The 17,962-nt window shown below is 41.9% G+C and overlaps 3 protein-coding genes across 3 annotated transcripts; 2 read left to right on the top strand and 1 right to left on the bottom strand.

Moving 5' to 3' along the window:
- The first annotated feature begins 4,199 nt into the window (after positions 1 to 4,199).
- On the top strand, positions 4,200 to 9,649 carry LOC129581415 (PX domain-containing protein kinase-like protein). Its single transcript, XM_055472465.1, has 11 exons — positions 4,200 to 5,153; positions 6,087 to 6,455; positions 6,708 to 6,804; positions 6,864 to 7,015; positions 7,086 to 7,169; positions 7,241 to 7,484; positions 7,719 to 7,843; positions 7,899 to 8,098; positions 8,157 to 8,277; positions 8,506 to 8,595; positions 8,775 to 9,649. The coding sequence occupies exons 1-11, from the start codon at positions 4,857 to 4,859 to the stop codon at positions 9,030 to 9,032; spliced, it is 2,037 nt and encodes a 678-aa protein (XP_055328440.1). The 5' UTR covers positions 4,200 to 4,856; the 3' UTR covers positions 9,033 to 9,649.
- Positions 9,650 to 10,171: 522 nt separating this feature from the next.
- On the top strand, positions 10,172 to 12,393 carry LOC129580993 (methylsterol monooxygenase 1-like). Its single transcript, XM_055471795.1, has 5 exons — positions 10,172 to 10,673; positions 11,031 to 11,180; positions 11,289 to 11,492; positions 11,649 to 11,856; positions 11,921 to 12,393. Exons 1-5 carry the CDS (start codon positions 10,497 to 10,499, stop codon positions 12,064 to 12,066), a joined length of 885 nt encoding a protein of 294 aa, XP_055327770.1. The 5' UTR covers positions 10,172 to 10,496; the 3' UTR covers positions 12,067 to 12,393.
- Positions 12,394 to 12,411: 18 nt separating this feature from the next.
- LOC129580992 (uncharacterized) lies at positions 12,412 to 14,952 on the bottom strand. The gene is made up of 5 exons (XM_055471794.1): positions 14,353 to 14,952; positions 14,144 to 14,174; positions 13,780 to 13,877; positions 13,483 to 13,702; positions 12,412 to 13,391 (listed from the first exon to the last, which is right to left on the bottom strand). Exons 1-5 carry the CDS (start codon positions 14,565 to 14,567, stop codon positions 12,759 to 12,761), a joined length of 1,197 nt encoding a protein of 398 aa, XP_055327769.1. The 5' UTR covers positions 14,568 to 14,952; the 3' UTR covers positions 12,412 to 12,758.
- Between the last annotated feature and the right edge of the window lie 3,010 nt (positions 14,953 to 17,962).

The raw sequence follows: 17,962 nt of genomic DNA, 5'->3' as shown, positions 1-17,962 counted from the left end.
TTTAATATTTCTAGTTTAGCAAGCAAACACCCCAATGTTATCGTGTTGTACTTGGAAAGACTTTCACAACAATTTATTATATGCGTAACATACCGCGATATGCGCATTATGTGTGCTGTTCACTTTTGTTGACGGGATGATTTCCCGGTGGTAAATTTTTCCACTCAACGGGTTAACATTTTGATCATTTTCAGCAGGTTTTGCACGCAACGAAGTGGTCCTTCGAAAGGAGGTGGGACTGCTGGCTGAGACTTCTCCACTTCGCGTCGGACCGTGGAATGATCTGTGGCGAGTCGGTGGTGTGCGTACTGCCTGCCGACTACTGGCAGCGGGGGCAACGTACGCATTACCAAAAACTGGCGTTTTCATCGGTAGCATAGAGGATTTCCGAATAACTTCCTCCTGACGCCGAATGACCTTTTCTTTTTCCTTAATGATATCCTCCGCATGTTTTAGTGTGCGGACCATCTGTTCCGTGGCGGTCTTCTGCTGCAGCATGGCTTGACGAAGTGCCCTCTCGTGGTCAGTTTTCAGTCGGGAGAGTTCTAGTTTCAGTTGGTTATTTTCCTGATTTTTTATCTGGAGTTTGGCCTGTAGTTCGCTGGTGAGATTTTTCAGTCGTTGGATCTGTACCTCATTATTGCGCGTCACGCTGCTCTCGCGCCGTACAGCCGGTTCCGTCTGATGACCGCGAGCCGACCGCGGCGGCTGCAGGGCGGACGGCCGAAAACGGCTGGGAAAGCGGTGATCAAAGATACGCGGGGCCTCGTCGAAATGGGAACCCGATGAGGAATCAGGGTGTGTTGTAGTTGCATGGTTGCCGGTCACCACGGTAATTCCCGATGGAGTCGGTGGGGGAGAGGATAGGGAACGTATTACAGACTGCTTATACATTCTTGCTTGAAAAATATTTCTGATCCAGTGGGATAACACCTGTAACATAGACACACTCGATTTCAATCGATATTTTCACTCGCCTTGTAATATAAGAAAAGAGTTGCGATAAACCAATTTTACGAATTTTAACCAGTCATAGTTTACTCTCAAGCGCATTTTTTGTACAATAAAATGGTTTGCATTTCACGGTTCTAAAAGATACTTAATACTGCATAGTCTGCACAGTAAGTATTTTAAGTACTAGTACACGCATTTTCAAAAAGTTAGAAATTGTAATAACGTCCAATATTTGTTGCAGCACAAGAAGTGAACAACAGAAACTAAACTTATATGCGTGCATATATTTATATATCCGTACGTAGCGTACAATGCTGATATTTCCCATTTCGTACCACTCTATAAAAGCAACCCAATTTTTTTTGCCACCGTATTCCACGTATTTCTACGATAATCTGCTTGTATTCCTCTTGTGTTCCTGCTCCATTCTCCACTTTGCATGTATAATTTCAGTATTCTCTGCCAATGAGCCGGTATATATTCCTGCGTATTCTGCTTGCATTCCCAATGTATTTCCGGTGTGTTTACCATTATCTACTATCTAGTAGAGTGATTTTTAAGCAAGGCTGCAGTCTTTTTTAGTGTATCGCTATATTATTATTTATTATGTATTGCACACGTATTTTGCCCGAATTCAGAGCGTATTATAAATTCTTTAGTTAATAAACCGAAGAATGCATGGGGCACTGTGCACAATACGAGCAGAGTACCTGGTAATACGGTAAGGTGATGCCGGTAGACCGCAATCATTGAAGCGAGGCAAAAGAATCTGGAGAACACTTTGGGAATACAAGTAAGTAGTTATATAAGTGGGAATAGCCGGGCGCACTCTGCAGGCACAATCCACCTTGCTTGTGTGGGTCGTGACTAATTATAACGTCAGGTACATGCAGTTTTTAACAGTTTCCCACGTATTCGCGATGTACATGGTGAATACCGACAGCATAAAAGTAGAATACAGCGTATAGGTAGAATACGTGGGAATACGGTATACACTACAGGAAGACTGTCATCTATATACAAAAGCAAAATAATGGAGAATACACCGTTGACCTTACTACAGACAGAATATAGAGGTATACGACTATACGTGGAATACGGGGACCAAAATAGGGGTCGCCCTTAAAAAATGATATGAGATGGGCAGTACTGCCCATCTCATATCATTTTTTAAGGGCGACCCCTTTTTTGGTTCGCATAATTAGGTGTTCGCACCGGAAATAACTTTCAGTTTGAAAAAAAAACTTCATAATTATAAGCGCTGTAATAAGCGTCATTTCAATATATACATAACATTTCAATATACTGCTTATGCATATATTGTTAGATATTATGCGAACATGGGATCAACAATTTATCTGTACGTACTGCTGGCGCGCTTATAAGCAGACCAAGTCTCACTTACCACTAGAACGACAATCCAACAATGACGCCAATGTGGAAATCACGAAAGGTACTGTACCGGAAGCTGAGATTTTCCACAATGAATATAATTATTTGAGGGAAAATACTAGTGCTGTTTCAGCGTCCTTTGTATTCCAACATAAGATCGATGGATGGCAGATACAAAAATTTGGCTTCCAGTGTAGTTAACGCGTAATTTCAGGAAGGAGTGATCAAGAAATTTTTTATGTGGTTTACATATTGTTATCAGGACGACACTGTCTTATTATCTTTTCCCGTCCAGCTTTAGTACAGCCAAATAATGAGCATATGCAGAGTGGAACACTTAGTAAAAAAAACTGGACTTTGGTGTGCAAAGATGGTGGTGTTCCCGGGGAGGCTGTGGTGATAGGACTAAGACATCGTGAAACACATAAAAAAAGGATAGTCAGTAGAAAAGTTGCAAACAGGCGCAAAAAAACATCCGCCAGTGCATTTATCCGAACAACTGTTGTCAGCCGTAATATATACCTGTACGCGTAATGGTCGCGAGTCTTCACTTAACTATGGCTATGCGAAGCATAAAAATACTAAGACATCATTGCAAAATGATATTCATTGTGAATAATGGTATAATGGAGAAAATGCGGCAGGCGGCCATGACTGATGCCGGCGCGAGCGCGCGGTTGCATGTATATGAACTTGACAAAACATTATACTATTTTTCTAAGTACCCCTTAAGGCAATTAATGCGCTGCAATGAACTTTGCTGCACAGTTGATAAGAAGCTCTTAATGGAAATTAACAACGGATCGTTCGTGCGCTTTTAAACGTTCAAATGTTCGGCTTTAACTAACTGTTTGCATTCTACAAAAGATTGCCTGCAGATCGTGAATACGTTATGCATGCAGATATTGCATAGCGCATACTATAGAATACATGCGCTATGAATTGTACGCACAAACGGCACGTTTCCCTCAAACCTACTCTAGAAATGTTAATGCATAAGATTAATATCGCGAAAGCCGCCGAAAGGGGTGTTGGATGTTACAAGAAAATGGACACGACTGATTTTTTAAAGTGAATCTTGGAACTAAGGACACCTGATATTAAACTTACAATACGATACTGGAAAAGTAATAGATAGTTATTTCGCGTGAAATTTTTCAATTTAATTTTGAAATTCGGTATATTTATGTAATACTGCATACAGCTCGATCGAACGGTTGCCAAATATCCCATACTTCAATATCCAAGTTATTATTGTAATGTTACAGTAAATGTGGGTAGGTACCGGTAACTTCGCATACTGAGCACACGCAAAATGGTAAACGGGCATATGTACTAATATACTGTAATATAGCTATATTAATATTTTGTTTATCAAGTAAGAACAGTGAAGGTCACGTTTACCTGAGTCCAAGTAGTGATAGTTATTGTCTACTCTAGGGATAATTTATTTGTACTTTGCTGGCACTGAATGTGTATGTAAGCCCGACATACAGTAGCGATTGTCTCTTCAGCACCTGGTGGATTTTTCATTATTTTAAAAACTTCAAAGATTGAAAGGCTTATAAAAGAAGAACACTTACCCGGTACACGTGGTAGTCCAGCTGTTAGCTGGGAATTCCAGCTGACACAGCTAGACGTACAAGCTTCCGGTCATCTGCACATTACGCATTCGCCCTGTGGGGCAGTTACATGTTATGCGTTTGGCACTTATGGTTAGTAAGTACTTACACATACACATTACTGTGACGCAGCTCGTCGCAGCAAAGTACGTAGTAGTAGTACGTACCTGCTATGTACATACCGTGCAGCCCCATGCAATCGGTCCCGATATCTCACAGACGCACACATCTAATAAATCGTCACGTCAGTCGTCAGATGGTCGGGAAATGTCTTCCCTTTTAGACTTTAGTCGCTGACTCATCGGTTATTTGGAATTTTTAGTTTCCGTTAAACTCTGTGCCTCAGCCGATTGAATGTAAACAAGCAGGCATTAGTTTATCTTCTCGACTCGATTGTTTCTTTATGGCTGATTTGTAATGTGTTTACAAACGCTCGGTATGTTGTTACCTTGATGGCTTGGAGCTACTCGTACATGAGCCTTGAGGCTGGCATAGCCATTGTACGTAGTTCCTGCTCGTCTGAAACATTTGCGCTGCTATCGAACTATCTGTCTAGGATTTCACATCTCGCAGCGACGGAATTATCCTAAAAACTGTGTTGTCATTCATTTCTTGAAATGGTCTGAATGTGCAAACACGCAAATCTCTTCCAGAATTTCAGTGTGCTTAAAATAATATATTTGTGCGTTGAACGCCAAAATTAACGGCAGATGTCTGGAATCTCTAATCGGCAATGCCGCAATCGTATCAAATCGACGTTGCTGATCGGCTGCATCTGATATTCCTTAGCTGGTTATTACCGGAAATTTAGCTCCGACATGTTGTTTTTAACGCCTCTTCTTTGACTGACGAAGAAGTGCTCACAGACTTGCTAAGTCCAATGACACCATGGCCACCAAGTGGACGACGAACTTTGCAGCGCACTCGGTCTCGCAAAACGGCGCTCCTCTGGCCGATCTCAACCATGAAATGTCCCCTTCCTTGGACACGGCCAGCTCCAACGGAAGCTACAGTGGACCAGAGCAGCCGGAGCGTTGGGCAGATCGTGGCAGTCAGCAGTCGCACCGCCATCATCATCGCGATCCAGCCAGCGAAGAGTTCTTCAATTCGCATCGCTACGACGATCTCCTGCCGCTCTGCCTCGATATCGTGGACGAGCGTAAAGAAAAGGGCAAACGAACGGTGGTAAGTTTTCTTTTTCGCTCTCGGATGGTCAGTTATAAAACTTTTTAGACTGCCCTTTGTTTGGTTGTGCAGACGTGCTGGTCATATTACGGACAGTAATAAGTAACTGAATTATTTTAATCAGTTAACAGTTAACTAGAAGTTAATCTGGAAGGCGCATGCGGAAATGCGAGTCGTGGAGTTCTGATTCGGTTATTGCACTGTGACTAACGCTACCGGAAGTATGTTTTATTTACCTAGAACTTCTGCGTGAGTTAATTTTAATATCTGCCTGCAGTTGTCTTCCTGATTTGGTGCGCTGCCAAAAATAATGAAGAATGTCAGTTTTCGATTTCTGCGTCTGTCTCGCGGAATAAATTAACATGCACGGTGAACTGTGATAATAGCATCGTCACGCTTCCATTTCGTCTGCATAGCAGATCAAGTGGCCTTCGGGGGTGCATAATTAAAATGCGAGGTTTCTGATGCGTGAAAGCGCAACCACATGTGGGGTACCCTGCTTTCAAGGTCTGCCATGACTTTAATGTATGATAAATGTGGACATTTGATTTTGGTAATTTTTTTTGTCCGATTTCAGTTTCAGCTAGTTGCTTTGTAAATTAGAAGAAATAGAAGAATTTTAATGTAGCAGCTCTGACGCTCTGTGTGAATGAAACTAACTGTTTCTTCTTGGGATGGTCCGTCTTGGACCGCTATAACATTTTTACGATTGCCATTAAAAACATCTGATAGATGGAGATGGATGCACTCGGCAAAAGAGCTGTCAGCAAGCACAAATATTTGCAATATGGATATGTGCTCTTTCGGCACAGACACATGAGACACATACTTAACAAGTGTATTTATGCAGAAAGATGATGCAGCTGTTTAGTCGGCTGTGCGTATTTTCATTTCCGCAGTGTTCACGGTTTCCCAGTGTTTGTTGATTTTTAGATGTACACCGTTCGTGTACGAACAGGCCCGTTCAGTGACGCTGCCTACAAGGATTTTATGGTGGAAATTTCCTGTGATGCCCTGCACCAGCTGGCCGCTGATCTCAAACGCGAAGGCTATGCGCCGGGATGTACTCCGGGACATTCTCGAACTCGCAAAACCAGCGGAAGAGAGCGCGAAGAATACCATCACGAGACCGTTGAACCGACCGCTTCACCCTGTCCATCTCCGGTGCCTAGTTTGGCCAGTGATCAGTCGTCCGCGTCCAGTGTCGCCGGGGAACTGGATGTGCTGACAGCACTGCCGACCAATATGGCAACAATGGCTTCGACAAAGCCGGCCATCAATGCTAGGCGCACCTATTGGCAGGTTGGTAATCATGGGAATTATCCTGCTTTACAGTTAATTCTAGTTTCTTGCTATCTGATTCTCATTCTGTGATGCACATTAACAGAGTGCCGAATTATCCCAAGAATTTGAAAATAGTTCGCTTGTTGCTTTTGCTTTAGAAGATGAATAGACCCTCTTGTCTATGTTGGACAGTTTCTTTATGCAGTGTAGCTGCTTGTTGATTATAAATTTTGCAATACTTCAACTAACAGTAAGAATGATTGCATTTAGGAATTTCTGCAGTCGATCTGCACTAGCCTTTTGGCTTGTACCAACCCCTCCCTGCGCTATCTCTTATTTCCGAAGTTGGGTTTGACCGATTGGCATGGTAAGTTTTGTCGTACTATTTGTTTATCGCGATAGTTTAACTTGATAATTTTCTTGTAGGTTTAGCTATGCAACATGCGAAGATGGTACTAAACAGCGAAGGAATATGGGAGATCGATGAGCGATTGCCATGCATTGGCTGGCGGTTTGCCAAACATTACGCTATTGTCAGAGAAAGCCTGAACCGGGATTCCAAACTGATGATGAGCTGGGTAAGGTTGCAAAAAAATCGATTCATCGTGATAATATTCTTGGAGGCAACTGTTTTAATTGCTGATGTAGACCTTCGTGAACCGGAAATACTCGCACGTGGAAGTGAAAGAGCGCCAGGAAGCGTTGAAGCAGCTGCAGGTTTTACACCTACAGGTCACTTGTTGTTGTTGTTTACAAAACGCCTAAACAGGGAATAATTGGGGAAATTTTTTTGTTATTTGCAGCATCCATTGATATTTCCTATCGTTTATGAAAGTTTTCATGAAGCGGGGTGCCTGATTATGGAACCCATCTGCTCCGGTGGTTCGCTGAAGGATCGCATTTATAAATCTCGGTTTACCAAACATTTTCACAAAAAGTATATACGTTGCCACGAACGCCGGCCGTTTAGTTTGGATGAAGTGCGTACATATGGTCGACAGATTTTGGAGGCTTTGAATGTTATCCACGAAGCCGGCATACCTTATGGTAATAAGATCTTTAATGGTTACCTTTTTGCGTGATTTACGTATACTGTGCTTTGGTTACTTTACTATAGCTGACTGGACATTATTAGATGGATAAAAACCGTTATTTCTTCTGTTTTTGTGCGTTTAATATGGACTAGATTACCGAAAATTTTTGTAAGGTTCTGAGTTGCTCTTGGACAAAAGGGCCTTCTGTGGACTGTGTATACTTTAAACGGAAGGGTTTTTTTTTCAGGAAATCTGCACGCTCGTAATGTAATGCTGGAAAGGGGCACATGTCGTCTGGCCGGTCTTCACAACTCCATTATTGGCCTTCCTGCCTATTATCGCCCGTATCTTGTACAACTTCCAAAAATCTCGGTAGGAGATTGTTGCGGCTTTTGTTTATTTTATCCTGACCGTAGATACCTTTTAGATGTTTCCGTCTATTGATGTGTACTGTTTTGGGAGGATTTTATATGAAATGACCTTTGGAGAAGGTCTGGATGCACCGTGCATTGAATCTCTGCCGCCTGAGTGTCCGTCCGATGTTCAGTCCATTCTCAATCTTTTGATCACTACCGAGGCGTGCTTTGTTAAGGGCATGCCAACTGTAAAATTTCTCCTCTCAATTCCGTAAGTAAAAAGTCTTCAGAAACGGAAATGTGGTTTGCATTATGTTTTGTCTGCAAAGGTTCTTCAGCTCGGTGACCATGCAAGTGGAATGTCCGCCCATTCGGCTAACAAGCAAAGTGGTCGGATTCTGTCGTGGGCTGGCCGAACGCATTGAAAAGCGTCTGAGTGAAGGCGAAAAAGTATGCTTTTGTTGTTTCGTTATTCCATGACGCGTTTGATTTGTGTTCGGTGTTCCGGCTCGTTTCTGCAAGCTCTGCTTGGTTTCTGCAATAATCTTCGGTTGTTTCTTTATTCGAATCATATGGTTTTGTGTTTTCAGGGTATCTGATTAAACATTAGGTGTTTTAAAGCAGGCAGTGGTATGTAGTTTTTTCTCATGGGTGTCAACTGATGTTAATATTTGGCAGACATTCCATAATACGGTTGTGAAAGACGGTCCCTTTTTCCGGCCAATTAGTCCAGTTTTGGGACGCGTGAGAAAAAGTGGAAGCATACAGGTTTGTATAGGATTTATAAACACTATAGTCGGACAGTAAATGGTTATGGATTATATATGTAGTAAACGGTTTCATCAGTTGTTTTTGCTGTATTTAATTCCAGCGTTGAAATTCAAGGCGCGAATTGAATTGGTTTGGGACTTGAACATGCTTAAGCGTAAATATTTGTTGCGTTTTAGGTGATACGTAGATTTTTCTCTCCCTCCCATAAGAAACACCGGAGTCCTTCGATGGGCTGCTTTGCTTTAGCATCCGCTAGTGCACAGGATACCGGATCCGAGTCAGCTTCGGACGTGGAAGATGCCCAGGCGCTGGCCTTGCGAGCCAAACAGACACGCAGTCGCAGTTTGGACATGCATGCGCACAAATCCGCGGCCCTCGTGGTGCCAGTCTCCCCTTCTCAAGATGTCAGTCACGCTGCCGTTCCCAGTGTTTGATTCCCACTGATCATCATCATTATTTATTTCCTTTTCGCTTAAATGCGTTGGCTCCTGTCACAGAGCGCAGCATTCAAGAACTTGCGTTTAATCTTTAAGTTCCTCTGGTTTGATCTGATCGTCCTGGAATTTGCCTATGATCCCGTGAATGTGATCACTTAGACCGGCCGATAAAAGTATGGATCGTCTGTAAAGAGTGGGCTAAATTGTTGAGTAGCATGGTGCTGCGTGTCCGTGACGCTGTTTTTTTCCGCAGTACTCTGTATGCGTGCGGCATTATCTGCCATCATCCGAGTTTGGTTTCCCTCATACGCACTTTTGATTTCTGCGCGAAACTTGTTCACGGTTCACAAGTATCGGTTGATGTACAGTACTTATAAGTCTCCATTTTATTTTTGTTGACAGCATCAGACCCAGTGTCGCTTTGTTCAAGTCTGACGGTTAACTGAATATAACGTACCTTCAGCTTGATTCTGCTTTTATTTTTGACATGTCCCTGTGATGCTTTTGAACGGAGTTTGTCTAGCCGGCACAACAGATCGCTAAGGTTCGGCCGTGAAAAAAAAATCTTGATGATAGTTATTACCGGCCGAAACCAATTAAACAATGGATTTAAATGTTGACTGGAAATTTCTTTTAAAATGCAGTTTGGTTTCTGGAACAGTCCAGAACGTGCTGCACGATTTCCAAAATGCATTGACTAATTATAGCTTCTTTGTTACGAGTTAATTTGTTGCAGTGGTCAACAGACTCAACACGGATTTTAAGCTTTGGATACGTACTAGAGTAGTAGTATGGGCCGTATGCGGTTACCACTCATTAGCTCTTTAAACAGTTTTTTTCTCACATACCGGTACCTTATACGAAGGAAATCCCTAGATCATTTCTGTGTGAACTCGGATCTCTCGTTTCTGGTTCTTATCGCGAGATATAAATTGCTAACATAGTACAATTTCAACAATTCCTCTTCTAAAAAGTTTCGGCGTCCTGGCCAGGGACAAAAATACTATTGCACGGTGCAAATCTGCACCCATGCGATGTCTCTGGGCGGATGCCATAGCGATCCGATATTTGTATGGTGAGAGCCATGACGGCAGTGCATCTCCATTCAGCAGATCCAATCAGTCCAAGTTTCTCGTTTCCGCTTGTTTATCGTCCCAATCAGCTGATCCGATCATTCGCTTCAGCGTAGTGGAACCACTTTTCTAGCCAGTTACCAGTCGCTGTTCTGGATTTTGCTCATCTGCTGTTCGGAATTCCGTGTCGAGTACTGCGCAGTAGTGACCGGGTTTCTTTTCGGACCAGTTGTGCGGAAGGAGCATGCAGAAAGTGCTCCACAATATTAGCGGTTTCCAGCTCCCAGAATCTTTGCTTGCCACGGCTTGTCAGTTCCTGTTGAATTCCATTAGAAAAAGAACACGTCTTCCATAGTACGGATTGCTGTTCTGGAGCTCTTGTAGGAAAATGGCAAATCTCGGAATGGTTAATAATACTACTTCTCTTTCGGATGATTTCGGTATTCTGCCAAGAATCATTGCGGATGACTTCTTACGGGAGCCCTTTAGATTTATCTGGGAAAGCATGTTAAGTCGCTACACGAAATTCCAGATCTCTGTTTTTGGATCTGTCCTAGTACACGAAGTGAGTGACAGCATTCTCTTCTAATGTAGCTTTTATGCGGCAGTTACTTTGGGCATACAAGTGTGGGGTATTTCATAGTTTTCATAGTCGGATGTTTTAGTAATATCTATACTATTTACTTTACAAAACAAAGTTTAAAGCAGTAGTCACTGAGTAGTGGCTGGTCATAGCCGTGAGAATTATTTCATAGTTCAGTTTTCGAATTTTGTGTATCGGGGAAATGTTACATTAGGCCCATCTATTTCATGGCTAGAATCTAGATTCCGCTAGAATAGTAATAAACCTTTAGTTGAGATAAATACATACATTATGTGTACCATGTGGTGATGTCCTTTTGCCCGTTTTGCAATGTTGTAGATTGTTTACTTCGGAGCATGCCTGCCGGCGTTTATGTTCCAGTTCATTCCCTTTATGCAGCGCTTTAAAATCCAAAGGAATAAACCTGAAACATTTGAACAGCAGTGGAAATGCTTTAAAAAATTAATGTTTAGCCATTTCTGCATTCAGGTATGAGCCCGTGGATATTGATGCTTATTCAGTTTGATTCCACATCATCCACGCCTGTTTCGCTTGTGCATCTTTTATAAGCCTACTTATTTTTTTGTATGTTTTCAGTTCCCGCTGATCTGCGGGACCTTTACATTTACCGAGTACTTCGATATTCCCTACGCTTGGGATTCCATGCCGCGCTGGTATGTCTTAACGGGGCAAGTACTGGGCTGCGCGGTAATTGAAGACACATGGCATTATTTTCTTCATCGCGCACTGCACCATCGCAGCATCTACAAACATATCCACAAAATTCACCACAATTATCAGGCAAGCATTCGGTCTGTGCCTGATGATGATTTATTAAGGTCGATAACAGCAAGTTTTTGACTGTCTTTCTAATTCATCTGATTTTATGAATGATAAATTGAAAGTCTGTTGTTCTTGGTGTTACAAGCGGTGATTCGCTGTGTTTTGTGTTGACAGGCGCCGTTCGGTATGGTGGCTGAGTATGCCCATCCGGCGGAAACGTTAATCTTGGGAGCGGGATTCTTCATCGGCATTATGACATTTTGCACACACATTATCTTGCTGTGGGTGTGGGTCACTTTCCGGCTGCTGGAAACGATTGACGTGCATAGTGGTTATGACATTCCGTGGATTAATCCGTTTCATTTGGTTCCGGGTTATGCAGGTACTCTGTAGTTATGAACTTGGGGTCCACACAGGCTGGTTTTTAGATGTTGTTTTTCGTTTAGGAGCCCGCTACCATGACTTTCATCATCAGAACTTTACTGGCAATTATGCATCAACATTTACTTGGTGGGATAAATTGTTTGGAACCGATCGGCAGTATAACGAATTTCTCGCCGCAAAGGGTACCGATGATAAGAAAGGCCAGTAATACTATGCGACGAATTGCAGAACCTTGAAATTGAAACGCGTGTGATCCTTGTGGGTGTCAGACTGCTCCCATAGTGGCGCACTGATGATTGTTCATGGAATTTTGTAGGAAAAACACGTTTTTGTTGGACTGTTGGAATTTTTTATATCGATAAAATCGTTTGATTTATCCGTGAATTTTATTACGAACATAAGTGACATTCTGTGATATGAATTTGGGTTGCGCTTAGCATTCTGAAATTTCGTCTGAACTTTTATGTTTTAATTATTCGTACGAGTATGTATTGACATTGTTATCCAGCCAAAATAAACTTGCCAGTAGTCTCTGCATTTGAATACGCCATTTTTGACTGTAGTTTGCCCTTTATTGACTTTACATGCTGATGCGATACACCAAATGTTGCTGAACAAACATTAGTTTTAGTACTGTTGCAAATCACAACCGCATTAGCACTGCTTTGATAAATAAATTCTGTCCCTGTAGGCTGGAAAACCGATATGCAGTTTACTTCCAGTTCCTGTAAACGGAGCGGTCAGCTACTGCCAACCTTTATAATGAAAAGATTACAGTATCACTTCTTATAACGATAGTGTATCAGCATTGCCAGCGTTGGACATTCATAGCCTGGTCGAGACCAGCGATATCTCAATAACTCAAAACAGCAACGTCCGGTGTGCGCGTATTTCACGCTTTCATCCCTGCTTGTTAGGACGTTTCTCCGCAGCCAAAACCGTACCGTTTCTTCCCAGTCTGATTGTTTTTTCAGTATTTCCTGCGTCGAACCGTTCAATGTTTTCCGCAGCATTCGGGGAGTTCTCAGAAAGGGTTGTTTCCAGAGTACTTCGGGACCGGAATTCCGGCGCTTTCGGATGCCGACAACTGGCGGTTAATTTCAGAAAGCGCATCAGATATATCCGACTGACGCCGCAGTAGATTAAGAAATTGACGGAAAAATTGATGTACAAGAACTGGTAGTAAAATATCAGAAATATCACACTGTCATTGTCCGATATATGCGCTAAGCAGTGCCGTTCCAGTATCAGCAGAATATACCAGGATATAAAGGGAATTCGGCAGATAAGAAACAACACCACCGAGGCGGTCAGAAGGCGCACGGTTGTGGCAGCGCGGGTTTCCTTTTGCTGAAAATTTACGACAACTTCTCCTTTTTTGCGTTCCAGCTGGAGGCAGAATTTTGTGAATTTATCCAGGTCAACGTTTCCGCCGGTGGCTGATGGCTGCAGCATGCGGCGCTTGATCAGGATTAACAACACCAGAACGTTGATAATCAACATTGCCAGGAACACCCCCACGGGAATCGCCAACTAATACGGGCATAATTGTAGAATACATTAAAATAACGAACAAAATTTAAATTGATCAGAATGCCCTTGTCTAATGCGAGGGCGGACTTACAGTTCCGATATCCTCAACATCGCGCCATTGCTTAAGCCATGTAGAGTTCTGCGCTGGCTTGTCCTGCGTACCGTAATCGACCATTTGGTAAATTTTGGCAATGCCGGCCAACGGTATTATGCAGGTGATCAGTATTCGAATTTTTGTTTTGGTGTACCAGATGGATGAGAATGGATCAATGACGGTTAGCAGCCGTATCAGACTGAATATCAAAAGTGTCCTAGAAATTTCAGAATTTGTTCCTTAATTTTTATGATGACTATCATCGCTACCTGAAGCGTAAACGTAAAGGCATACCAATCCGAACAAAGCGCTGCAACGTTGCCGAAGTACTCGATGCTCGTCAGTGTCGCCCAGGCTGCTTGACCGGCAATGTTGTATTCCCCTACCCGATCCTGGAAAGTTATAATTACCAGAAATTTAGAAATAAGCGGAAACTGATGCAAGTCAAATTAAATGACGTAGCCAAGTTGTACAGTATACCAGTCTATTATACCCGATAGGCCTTACCAAGGCCTCACTTTGTAAACTTGCAATTATTCCGTAAAATTCCTTATACTGTGCATAGATTGGCCTCTGCTAATTAGAATTGGTATGTACGTAGCACGTTTCCTACACTGTCGTTCCGCACAGTTAAGATTAACTCGTAAGTACAGCTTACCCGGATGTACATTGCAAAAAACCAGGACCACCTGAAAAGGACGAAAAATTCACTGTTAATGTCATGCGTACAGTATGCGTATAACATGCATCATTAAGCTCGCAGGATATGATTATGCGAGTACAAATACAAATATGTACAAATTCACAGTACGTCAGTAACAAAGGAACTACGAATTCAAATTTGATTGTATAGTGTTGCTGGTATACATGAATATCATATCAAAAGCAGCCACTGAAACCAGAAATGTTGCCTGGAACGTGGTGATTTTTCTCAGGAGAATTATGTTGATGATATTGCCGGTTGTGCAGATTAACAGCCAAATTGGACGCAGGACACTATCAGTATATTTGAAGCCGGGCTGGCTATATATATAAATAAAGTTCCGCTCCGGCCAGCCACAATGAGTTGCGTTTTGGCTCATTGCTGCCGTATTAAAGAAATCAAATAAATATAAACAATAATTTTACCCAATAAAAATGCTTTTGCGTCAAATTCACTGTAACAAGAAATGTTACCGAAGAACGCAGTTTGGGTCCGCTAAATCTGAATCTGACTTGCGTACGTTCGAAACAGTAGTTCTAGCGTAGAAGAGTATCTATCACCCATTTGTATTTGGCCAACTGCGTATTTGTAAAAGACGAAAATCAATGTAAGCGTACAGCGCAAAATGTAAGCGGCGAATGACGGCGCGATAGAAACCCAAATTTGACATGATTATTGCAGTAATACGACAGCGCAAAATTTTTCTTAGCCTGAAATAGAAAAAAACTAAACAGTTGCTCACGAGTAAACTGTAATATCGAAGCCGTCCGTTTGGATTAGAAAACGAAAACATGGCCCGGTACGAGACGTTTCACGGTATTGCCTAATTCACAAATAGCATTCTAGCCGCGGGGATATGACTGCGTAAATAAACGAAGGAAAATCACCAAATATTGTTCTAACGGTTAGGTTTATTGTTTCCAGGTAAGTAGCGGTTTTGCAAAAATTACGGTGAAGCTTACGGCGAATGACGGCGCGATTTGCGCAGGATTCAATGTGAGCAAGAACTAGTATGCTTAAACATTATAGCGTATTATTATCATATTATTGATTACATGAATGTTACATAATATTATCGCGCCTGCTTTTTATTACTCGATTGGCTATTGCCTATTAAATTATGTTATTCATTTATTAAACTGACCACTTTCGTTAACTGAATAAAGCAGCGGAGTATCAACGTCATTCGTTGAAATCCAGTGGAGCTACCACGATATCATGGATTCCGTGGTGCTACGATCGTCATCGTAATGTGCGTTTTCATGTAAAATTTGAAGAGGATCGTTTCGTAATGAGACTTTCGGTTCAACTCGATGCGTTGCAACTTTTGGAATTTTGTTTCATTGATATCTATCCAACCAGACGTTGCGTGCGCAAAATGTTTTCACGCCGGTGTAAACAAATCATTTGGCTAAGGAATGTTCTAGAACCATGCAAAAAAGAGTTTGGGAGTGCGCAAAGCAAAAGTTTTTGCACATGCACACGAATGGTACCACGTACTTGTACCGGCACACTTCCCTTAACACAAGGTTTGCAACGATAGCCAACGATAGCGGCGATAGCGATTTGCAACGACAGGGGTAGCCGAATTACGTGGCATCTACTGCATTAAGCGAAATTTTGAGAAACAAAGTGCACAGATGAAGATCCAAATTACAAACAGCACTGAGGTTACAATGAAGTTAAAATGTTTACTCGGATTTGTAACAATATACGAATACATAGGGATATAAGCGCATTAAAACAGGAACAACAAAATTAATATCACACAAGAACTTGTGCACATACTAAAATTAATATCATGCGCTTGAAGTATCACTGAATAATCAATTAAAAGAGTATCATATCTTCGTGCACTGTTTTGTCATGCCGATTGGATTCCAAGATGGTACACCAACGCTGCGTTGCTTGCAACTGAGCATGGGAATGACCTTGCGATATTTTTGTAAAGAATTCTCACGGCAATTTATAAATGATTACATACACCATGCGATTCCATGTTCTGCACGTAGGGAAACTACTTACAATTACTGTAGTATGTAGAACATAACAAGTGTGTGCAACCGAGCTGGACACCAGAAACAATACCTTCCGGATTCGAGTATTTCGAATGTCCGTCACTAGCCACCGATCAGGTATGGCATACACGATGTCGATTAAAAGTCGTTAACTATCTTTGCTTGCTGCAGCATCCACAGCAATCACCGATCCGTTCTCATTCAGTGTAATTGTCTTATCAATCGCCCCATATGCAACGCCATCGTTGTCGAGATTCGCCTGGCCCGATGCTTGACTATCAGTTTCGAAAAAGGGGTTGTCCGAAACGATGGTTTCCGTAGTTGCTCGCGAATTATACACCGGTGGTTTGGGACGTGGACGGCAATGCGTAATTAAATAGAGGAACCGCGAAAAATATGCGCGGCTAACACCACAATAAATTAAAAAATTAACAGAATAGTTCATATACAGAAACTGATAATAAAATGGTAAGAATACTGCGCTCTGATCGTCCGTCAAATGGACCAAACAGTGTCGTTCTGCCTCAATCAGAACATACCATAACACAAAGGGAATGCGGCAGATCAAAAATAGCACCACGGAAGCGCTTAATAACCGAACAGTGGCCGATGCTCGAGATTCTTTTTTATGTGATTTCACGTAGACTTTTTTCTTCGTGTGCTCCAGTTTTAAGGCGAATTTCTTGGCATTTTCCACTCCTACATTTTCGCTGGCTGAACCGGAAACCAACATCCGTCGTTTTATCAACACAGCCACAACCATCGCGTTGATTATGAACATTGCTAGAAACACTCCAGCGGGAATGGCTAACTACAAAAGGTCACAACAATATAACAATCAACCTACATTATTGTATAATAGAACAGGGTAAGGGACTTAGCGGCATACATACAGTGCCAATATCTTCCACCTGTTGCCACTGTTTGAACCATGTAGCATTTTCCCCTGGCGTGTCCTTTACGATAAATTCCACAACAGGGTAAATTTTGGTGATACCGGCCAGTGGAACGAAAGCGGTGATAACCATCCGGATTCCCCGTTTTGTATAAAGGAACGATGAAAATGGATCGATCACTGTCAATAGCCGTACCAGACTGAATGTCAACAAAACCCTACAAACACAAACAACTTAATGTAATATAATGTGCAGTAAAGTAGGGACAATTGAAAGTTGAACAAAACAAGCTGCAAACCCAATACGTAGTTCGCAGAGTGCGGTTGCGTTTTATCTATTCTTTTTTCACTTACTGACTTTTTTCACTTTCACTTACAGGCCATTACCAAGATTTATACGTCTGAGCGAAGCTAGTTTATTAACGCACCAGTCTGAACAGAGGCCCGCCACATTTCCAAAATATTCGCATGTGGTAAGAAATCCCCAAACCGAGTGGTTCTGGATATTTTTGGCTCCAATCCTATCCTGTAAAAACACAAGGACAAATCTTCCTGTAAAAACACAAGGACAAAATCTTCCAGTATTATATATGCTAACGATTTACTGTAGCGACAACATCTGTATGTTACGTACATAAGTATTATAATGTATGTTATTATTAATTATTATTATTTTTCCTTACTCGGATGTAATACACTGACCATGACCACCTATAACAGAAATAACTGTCAAGTTCAGCAGATATTGCACTCGCAGCACCACAAACATCATATTATTAAGTTTTTAGTTTATTGTACTCACATAAACACCAGATCAAAAACAGCTACGGCCACTAAAAACGTTGCCTGAAATGTGCGAAG

Source organism: Paramacrobiotus metropolitanus, unplaced genomic scaffold (genome assembly GCF_019649055.1).
Source record: "Paramacrobiotus metropolitanus isolate TYO unplaced genomic scaffold, Prichtersi_v1.0 Parri_scaffold0000005, whole genome shotgun sequence".
Classification (NCBI taxonomy): domain Eukaryota; kingdom Metazoa; phylum Tardigrada; class Eutardigrada; order Parachela; family Macrobiotidae; genus Paramacrobiotus; species Paramacrobiotus metropolitanus.
This window is presented reverse-complemented; position numbering and strand designations above follow the sequence as displayed.